Source organism: Doryrhamphus excisus, chromosome 15 (assembly GCF_030265055.1).
Source record: "Doryrhamphus excisus isolate RoL2022-K1 chromosome 15, RoL_Dexc_1.0, whole genome shotgun sequence".
NCBI lineage: Eukaryota > Metazoa > Chordata > Actinopteri > Syngnathiformes > Syngnathidae > Doryrhamphus > Doryrhamphus excisus.
In genome coordinates this window covers 2,756,862-2,766,678 of record NC_080480.1, presented here as the reverse complement: position 1 = coordinate 2,766,678, position 9,817 = coordinate 2,756,862, and the positions used below count along the sequence as shown (strand labels likewise).

Sequence of the window (9,817 nt, the reverse complement as noted above, 5' to 3'; positions counted from 1 at the left end):
CGCCACAAGAGGCGCAAACCGAGGCAAAATTTTGGATGTTAAGCAAAAAAATGCTAACCAAGGTTCTTTAATTTTGCTTACCATTTTGTCTGATTTTTGGTAGAATTTTTGCACGCGCTCATTAGAGTCTGGTGGCCTACCGTATTTTAAGAATACATTAAGAACACAGTTTAATCCCGTTTTGGATTAATGACACACAAGAGGCAAAATGTTGGATGTTAAACAAAAAAATGCTAACCAAGGTTCTTTAATTTTGCTTACCGTTTTGTCAGATTTTTTGCTTTTTGGTTGAATTTTTGCACGCGCTCATTAGAGTATGGTGGCCTACCGTATTTTAAGAATACATTAAGAACACAGTTTAATCCAGTTTTGGATTAATAACGACACACAAGAGGCAAAATTTTGGATGCCAAGCAAAAAAATGCTAACCAAGGTTCTTTAATTTTGCTTACCGTTTTGTCTGATTTTTTGGTAGAATTTTTGCACGCGCTCATTAGAGTATGGTGGCCTACCGTATTTTAAGAAAACAGTTTAATCCAGTTTTGGATTAATAACGACACACAAGAGGCAAAATTTTGGATGTTAAACAAAAAAATGCTAACCAAGGTTCTTTAATTTTGCTTACCGTTTTGTCTGATTTTTTGTTGAATTTTTGCACGCGCTCATTAGAGTCTGGTGGCCTACCGTATTTTAAGAACACAGTTTAATCCAGTTTTGCATTAATAACGACACACAAGAGGCAAAATTTTGGATGTTAAGCAAAAAAAATGCTAACCAAGGTTCTTTAATTTTGCTTACCGTTTTGTCTTATTTTTTTGGTAGAATTTTTGCACACGCTCATTAGAGTCTGGTGGCCTACCGTATTTTAAGAACACATTAAAAACACAGTTTAATCCCTTTTTGATTAATGAGAGGCAAAATTTTGGATGCCAAGCAAAAAAATGCTAACCAAGGTTCTTTAATTTTGCTTACTGTTTTGTCAGATTTTTTTGGTAGAATTTTTGCACGCGCTCATTAGAGTCTGGTGGCCTACCGTATTTTAAGAAAACAGTTTAATCCAGTTTTGGATTAATAACGACACACAAGAGGCAAAATTTTGGATGTTAAGCAAAAAAATGCTAACCAAGGTTCTTAAATTTTGCTTACCGTTTTGTCTGATTTTTGGTAGAATTTTTGCACACGCTCATTAGAGTATGGTGGCCTACCGTATTTTAAGAATACATTAAGAACACAGTTTAATCCAGTTTTGGATTAATGACACACAAGGCAAAATTTTGGATGTTAAGCAAAAAAATGCTAACCAAGGTTCTTAAATTTTGCTTACCGTTTTGTCTGATTTTTTGTTGAATTTTTGCACACGCTCATTAGAATACGATGTGCACACAATCATTGTATCTTCATACGAGTGTAAAAGAAGGACGCCATGATTTGAACCAGTTTTATGTTGCACTTTTGACCTTGAAGCTCCGTCATTCTCTTTCTACGGCCGTCGCTTTTATGCAAATGATTCCGAAGAGAAACACTGCGGAACAGGAAGTTCCCCGCCACATAAGCTGTGTAAAGTTTGCATTGGAGCGAATGCAACGCTGGCACGCGCGTGATAATTAATTCCAAATGTTGCGGCCCTAAAAATTAAAGCCAGTGGCTTCGGCACAAAGCAGCCGGCGCTTATCAGCCCAAAACAGGTCAGCATTCGATACCCGCCTTTCATTCACCCCTCCCACACACACACACACACACACACACACACGCCGCATCCTCAGCTGACATGCGCTCGTCTCTCTCGCTAATCCTCCGCTTCCTGAAAAGTGATGGGGTTGAGGGAGGGTGCGTGGCAGGAAGTAGGCGAGGCGCACGCACGACTCCCCGATGTCGTCAAAGCGAACCTTTGCTGGTGACGCCACGTCGCTCGATATCTGGACTTGGACACCCAAGGCCGGCGATGTTTATCCTCTCGCCTCTTCTTCTTCTTCTTCTTCTTTCTCGTCTTCCTCTCATATCTCCATCTTTCTGCCTCACAGCGTTAACCGCAATTGAAGCGTGCTGAGACGGAACACATTAGGAGCTGGCCTACATGGCTGCCAGCTGTGTGTGTGTGTGTGTGCGTGCACGTGCGTGTGTGTGTGTGTAACTGTGAAGTCTTTTATAAACTGAATGACAGTAAATTGATGAGCTGGCACATTATATACAATAACCCAGCAGGATATGATGTAAAAAAAAAATATATACGTATATATATAATGTAAGATTTTTACCTTTTCAGACAGATAGCACCCATTATAATTGCTTTGCGTTTTGATTCGGCGAAAAAAGCATTTATTTTATGCAAAGTATACTTTGAAAAAAAAATGCTTGCAAGTTGCAAGCACTGCATTTATTTTATTTTATTTTATTTTATTTTATTTTATTTTATTTTATTTTATTTTATTTTATTTTATTTTATTTTATTTTATTTTATTTTATTTTATTAGGATTAGGGTTATTTTTATTTTATTAGGGTTAGGGTTATTTTATTTTATTTTATTTTATTTTATTAGGATTAGGGTTATTTTTATTTTATTAGGGTTAGGGTTATTTTATTTTATTTTATTTATTTTTTATTTTTATGCTTATGGTAACATATGCTAGCCAGGGGTGGCGTTTTTATGTTTTAATTTGGAGCAAGTTCCAAGCCCTGTATTTATTTTATTTTATTTTAGTTTACTTTAGTTTATTTTAGATTATTTTAGTTTAGTTTATTTTACTTTATTTTAGTTCAGTTTATTTTAGTTTATTTTATTTTAGTTTATAAAATTCTACTTATTCGACAGGTTGGCACTTGAGACGGTGGTCGCTTTATTTTATTTTATTTCATTTTATTTTATTTTATTTTATTTTATTTTATTTTATTTTATTTTATTTTATTTTATTTTATTTCATTTTATTTCATTTTATTTCATTTTATTTCATTTTATTTTTTATTTTTATATTTTATGTATCCCAAAAATAAAGAAGACATAAGAATTGAACTCAGGTCAGAAATACTAAGACATTTAGATGAATGTGAGTGTGAATGGTTGTTTGTCTATATGTGCCCTGTGATTGGCTGGCCACCAGTCCAGGGTGTACCCCGCCTCTCGCCCCGAAGAAGACAGCTGTGATAGGCTCCAGCACCCCCCGTGACCCTTGTGCAGATAAGCGGTAGAAAATGAATGAATGAATTGGGTAATAGGAGTGCAAATGTGACTATAGGGGTGTTATTTAATGCCTAGAGGTCTCTAATAATGTTAAAAAAACACTTTTTTGCAGAAATTCACTTATCACAGTCGGGTCTGGTAGCGATTGAGCGTGATAAACGAGGGATGACTGTCTTAACGAGAGCACCAAGACAGCTGGGATAGGCTCCAGCGACCCTCATCAGGATAAGCGGTAGAATATGAATTAATATTTTGTTATTTTTGTCTACAGTATTGGGTAATAGGAGTGTAATGGTGACTATAGGGGTGTTATTTCATGCCTAGAGGTCTCTAATAATGTTAAAAATATATATATATTTAGAAGGTTGTAAACAGGTTTTCTATGTGAGGATAAGCGGTAGAAAATGAATGAATGAATGAATTGGGTAATAGGAGTGCAAATCTGACTATAGGGGTGTTATTTAATGCCTAGAGGTCTCTAATAATGTTTAAAAAAAGCATATTTAGAAGGTTGTAAACAGGTTTTCTATGTGAGGATAAGCGGTAGAAAATGAATGAATGAATGAATTGGGTAATAGGAGTGCAAATGTGACTATAGGGGTGTTATTTAATGCCTAGAGGTCTCTAATGATGTTTAAAAAACATATTTAGTAGGTTGTAAACAGGTTTTCTATGTGAGGATAAGCGGTAGAAAATGAATGAATGAATGAATTGGGTAATAGGAGTGCAAATGTGACTATAGGGGTGTTATTTCATGCCTAGAGGTCTCTAATAATATTAAAAAAACACTAATTTAGAAGGTTGTAAACAGGTTTTATTATGTTATGACTACAAAAATTTTCCATTTATGAATAAGCGAGACGATTTTACAGGAATTCACTTATCACGGTCGGGTCTGGTAGCGATTGAGCGTGATAAACGAGGGATGACTGTCTTAACGAGAGCTAGCCCAAAGAGGTGCTAGCCCAAAGTGCAGGCCAGTGTTCCTCTGGATGGATCCGAGGTGGTCTTCTTGAACCATGACTGTATAGCAGGTAGGAGATGTTCTTGTGATTTTTTTTTTTTTTTTTGTCCCGCCCCTCCTGTTCCTCTGCTCTCTTGCCCCCCGCTCTGTCTAAGCAGCGACAACCGAAATAGGTGCGCCGGAGCGTTCACAGAAGGTGGCAGAGGAAGAGGGATAATGGACACTTCCTCCTTTTCTTGCATTTCTCTGTTTGCTTCTCTCCTTCCTGACGGCCGTGACTTTTTGTGTTGCAAATCTGTACATGGTGTTTGAACCCTCGACTTGCTGGTGCTGGTGTTTGTTAAATCACAAGCTTCCTTTGCTGTCTTCTGACATCAAATATTAATGGTTGTGGATTTTCTCAGGTCGCTTCTTCCTTTGTGGCCACTGTGCCGTGAATATTGATGTGCTCTTTTTTTTTTTTTTTTTTTTTTCTGTCCGTGCTTCTGTCCGGGGACTCGAACACGTCTGAGGTGTTTTTATGTTCTCGTACGTATACACAAGGGGTCTCAAACTCAATTTACTTGGGGCCCACTGGAGCTAGTTTTTAAAAAAAACTTCGCTTTGGTTCCAATTTTCTACAATAAAAGCTCTACGGTAGCCTTCAAGTTATTTCCTTTAAAATAAATAGCCAAAAAACGTACCACTTCCACACGGATAGGGAGGATAACTATTAACAGTTATTTAACCTTTAACATGAACATTAATCAAACATAATAATTTTTTTCTGGGTACATGATACCATACAGCATCCATATCAAACCCAAAAACTTACCACTTCCACACGGATAGGGAGGATAACTATTAACAGTTATTTAACCTTTTAACATGAACATTAATCAAACGTAATAATAATTTTTTCTGGGTACATGATACCATACAGCATCCATATCAAACCCAGAAATTTACCACTTCCACACGGATAGGGAGGATAACTATTAACAGTTATTTAACCTTTAACATGAACATTAATCAAACGTAATAATTTTTTTCTGGGTACATGATACCATACAGCATCCATATCAAACCCAAAAACTTACCACTTCCACACGGATAGTGAGGATAACTATTAACAGTTATTTAACCTTTAACAGGAACATTAATCAAACATAATAATTTTTTTCTGGGTACATGATACCATACAGCATCCATATCAAACCCAAAAACTTACCACTTCCACACGGATAGTGAGGATAACTATTAACAGTTATTTAACCTTTAACAGGAACATTAATCAAACATAATTTTTTTCTAGGTACATGATACCATACAGCATCCATATCAAACCCAAAAAACTTACCACTTCCACACGGATAGGGAGGATAACTATTAACAGTTATTTAACCTTTAACAGGAACATTAATCAAACGTAATAATAATTTTTTCTGGGTACATGATACCATACAGCATCCATATCAAACCCAAAAAACTTCCACACGGATAGGGAGGATGTCCTGCGGGCCACATGTTTGAGACCCTTGGTTTACACGCTCAATGTCTAAACCCGGTACCTTCTCTTCTTCTTCTTCTTCTTCTCCATTCCCACTCATCCCATTCCGCTTGTAATCGTGTTCTCAACCACGCCGTCCATCCCATTATCTCCAACCCCCCCCCCCCCATCCGACACGTGCAGAAGAGCCGTCGGGACACGTGCAACTTTGACAAAGAGTTCACCAAGATGGCGGTGGACCTGACGCCGACAGACAAGCTGGTCATCATGAACCTGGACCAGGATGACTTCCTGGGCTTCTCCTACACCAATCCTGAATACGTGGCTCCTGCTAACTGAGGAGACCAGCAGAGACCAGCAGAGGCGGACTGTGGGGGGACGCTTCGTGTTAAGGCCGGTCCATTCAGCACAAGAAAATGGTATCGTTAAAAAAACGACTTGCACAATACATCGGATACCAAAGACTTGCAAAGTATTGTGTTCAAAAATGTCCAATTATTGAATGTACTGTCATAATTAATTAAGTTATTACTGATTAATTGGCTCATGATTCCCAATTTTATATCCTGACTTTATTATAATAAGAGTAGACGTTTATGGCATTGCTCAGCTTCTATGCTTTTTTTTTTTTTTTTTTTGTAGTTGTGCTACAAATTTCAATCTTTGAATAGCGTCTTACATTTAGTGTTAATTTACTGTGACATGTCAATATTAATAATTTTTAATGTATAATGAATGAAAATATATGACCAAATACAGTGGAACCAATCACAACAAACACCACCATATCGGACACTCCCATAGGAAATAATGGAATCATCCGTTCCAGGGTCAAACTGTCACCATCATAAGACATTTTTTTTTAGAATGTCAACTTATTACAATTTTACTGTGACATGTCAACATTAATTTGTCTATATGTGCCCTGTGATTGGCTGGTGACGAGTCCAGGATGTACCCCGCCTCTGGCCCGAAGACAGCTGGGATAGGCTCCAGCACCCTTTGCGACTCTCGTGAGGAAAAGCGGTAGGAAATGAATGAATGAATAAATTGGGTAATAGGAGTTCAAAGGTCACTATAGGGGTGTTATTTCATGCCTAGAGGTCTCTAATAATGTTAAAAACACAAATTTTGAAGGTTTTCTATTCATATTTTGCAGAAATTCACTGCCAATTGAGCGTGATAAACGAGTGATGACTGTCTTAACGAGAACTTTTTTCAAACAGTATCTCAAAATGTCCAAAATAAGAAGCGAAACAGTAACGATCTGACATGCTAGCTGCTCTTAGCTAGCTAGCCCCCAAAAATGTAGCTTTAATTTTAAATGATACGGCTTCAGAGGTTCCACCGTATTAGCCCAATTAGCCCGGTTTTGGAATAATAACGGTACAATTTCAGAGTGGGAATGCTAGCGCAAATTAGCAAGGGTGGCGTTATGGTTATGGTGATGGCGGTCATATGTCATCCGCTCTTAAGTGGCCGCCCTATTCCCCGTCCCTCCGAACCGTGACTGCGCTCCTTCGCCACTCAGCAGTCATCCACGGCCCCGCGTGGAAGTGCTGACACGTCGTTGAGGAAAATGCCTAATGAGCAAACTTCTATGGAACCTGCCCCCCCCCCCCCCCCCCCCCCCCATCACCTCCTCTTTTAATTATTTCCATTTGCTCTGTAATCCTCGCCTCCGTCGAGGCCCCGCTGGGGAGCCGCAAATGATGTGATGTCAAAAGGTTGCGGCGGTCGCCAATTGGGCGGCTGAGGAGACGCTTTGACAACCCCCAAATGAGCCGTTTTGCAAACAGCAATAACATCAGCAAGGCTGCTGAGTCCCCCCCCCACCCCCCCACCCCAAACCCCCCCTTGAACACGTTTCTAAGTGCATACATAAACATATGCGCATATCGACTAACTAAGTGGCGTTTGGAAGATGCACAAATCAAGGCCCGCCTTGGATAAAGTGCATTATTTCAAATTCAGCAGATATGCCCCCGCAGCTTCCAACCACATTATAATGCCAGCAACCCACCCCCCCACATTCCCCAACCACCCCCCCAATCCACTCTGCTGTTGTTTATACACTGCCGTACATACCGCACTAGCCATCAGTGAGACTAGCAATTATTAGGTGAAGCGTAACACGCCGCACAATGACAACGCGATCTCCTGGAGGCACACAACGCACACTTTCACACGTACCGCACACACACACATATATATATATATATATATATATATATATACATATATATATACACACAGGAAAAGGAATAAGTCATTTTTGATGAGGCATTCAAACAATATGTACATTAGTGTCACACACAATATGTTTGTGTCTTTTCACATTAATTCATCATTATAACCTGGAGACACTGATACCACCACACCTTCACTATATACTCGGACTTTTCCAAAATTTATATATTTTTTCTATATTTATTAAAAAATTTAATCAGATTAATCACACTTTTCACATTAATTCATCATTATAACCTGGAGACACTGAGACCACCACACCTTCACTATATACTCGGACTTTTCCAAAATTTCTATATTTTTTTCTATTTATTAAAATTTTTAATCAGATTAATCACACTTTTCACATTAATTAATCATTATAACCTGGAGACACTGAGACCACCATATCTTCACTATATACTAGGACTTTTCCAAAATTTCTATATTTATTAAAAATTTTAATCGGATTAATCACACTTTTCACATTAATTAATCATTATAACCTGGAGACACTGAGACCACCATACCTTCACTATATACTAGGACTTTTACAAAATTTCTATATTTCTTCTATATTTATTAAACTTTTTAATCAGATTAATCACACTTTTCACATTAATTAATCATTATAACCTGGAGACACTGAGACCACCATACCTTCACTATATACTAGGACTTTTCCATAATTTCTATATTTTTTTGATATTTATTAAAAATTTTAATCAGATTAATCACACTTTTCACATTAATTAATCATTATAACCTGGAGACACTGAGACCACCATACCTTCACTATATACTAGGACTTTTCCATAATTTCTATATTTTTTCGATATTTATAAAAAATTTTAATCAGATTAATCACACTTTTCACATTAATTAATCATTATAACCTGGAGACACTGAGACCACCATACCTTCACTATATACTAGGACTTTTCCAAAATGTCTATATTTTTTCTATATTTAATAAAAATTTTAATCAGATTAATCACACTTTTCACATCTATTAATCATTATAACCCGGAGACACTGTATACCAGGACTTTTCCAAAATTCCCACATTTACTGTCATTTGTGTATTTTTTTCCCATTGAAAATGAATGGGCAACTTATTTGGCACCCCCTACTGGTGGAACATGTTTTCCATGACTTAGCTTATTTTATTTTATTTTATCCCCAAAATAAAGAAGACATAAGAAATGAACTCAGGTCACAACTACTAACTACAGCTGGGATAGGCTCCAGCACCCCCTGCGATCTTTGTGAATATAAGCGGTAGAAAATGAATGAATGAATTGGGTAATAGGAGTTCAAAGGTGACTATAGGGGTGTTATTTCATGCATAGAGGTCTCTAACAATATTAAAAACACAAATTTAGAAGGTTGTAAACAGGTTTTTCTATGCTATGACTACAAAAAGACAGCTGGGATAGGCTCCAGCACCCCCCTGTGACCTCCATTTTTTTGTTTGCTAACTGCTATGCTAACCACTTAAAACCATTCGAAATCAAAGCTTATTTAGGACGTGTAGGCTAGCAGGACGTTTCGATGGTTCGATCCTTTGTTGGCAAATACATTTTTATGATATTTTAGCATTCACGCGCAATTTCTATTGCCATCGCTAACGCTAAATAATAATGAGTCAGATTCTTTTCATACATTTTGTCTTCAAAAATATTTTTCTTAGGAAACGTTGTCTTATATCCGAGTCAATATGATATTTTTAGATACATGTACAGTTCATCACGTACTATATATATACAGTATATAGTAAGTCATTGAAGATAAGTACACAAAAAGAATTAGCCATAAGTGGTATTCCGTGTACAAAAGTACTATTATGGCCGCCTCATTTTCTTAGTCACGATGTCCTGTCAATCACCACTGAGTCTTGTAGACGGTCCACGTGAAGTACTGGTGAAGTACACAGAACGTGCGTACATCCGTTTAGCG

General features: G+C 37.4%; 1 protein-coding gene across 1 annotated transcript in view; it reads left to right on the top strand.

Annotated features, from left to right (window-relative positions):
- Positions 1-9,503, top strand: part of LOC131102802 (protein kinase C beta type) — a 96,352-nt gene extending 86,849 nt beyond the window's left edge. Inside the window, exon 17 of the mRNA XM_058048359.1 lies at positions 5,813-9,503. Coding sequence (XP_057904342.1) covers positions 5,813-5,968 — 156 coding nt within the window. The 3' untranslated portion in view covers positions 5,969-9,503. The remainder of the gene's footprint in view (positions 1-5,812) is intronic.
- The last annotated feature ends 314 nt before the right edge of the window (positions 9,504-9,817 follow it).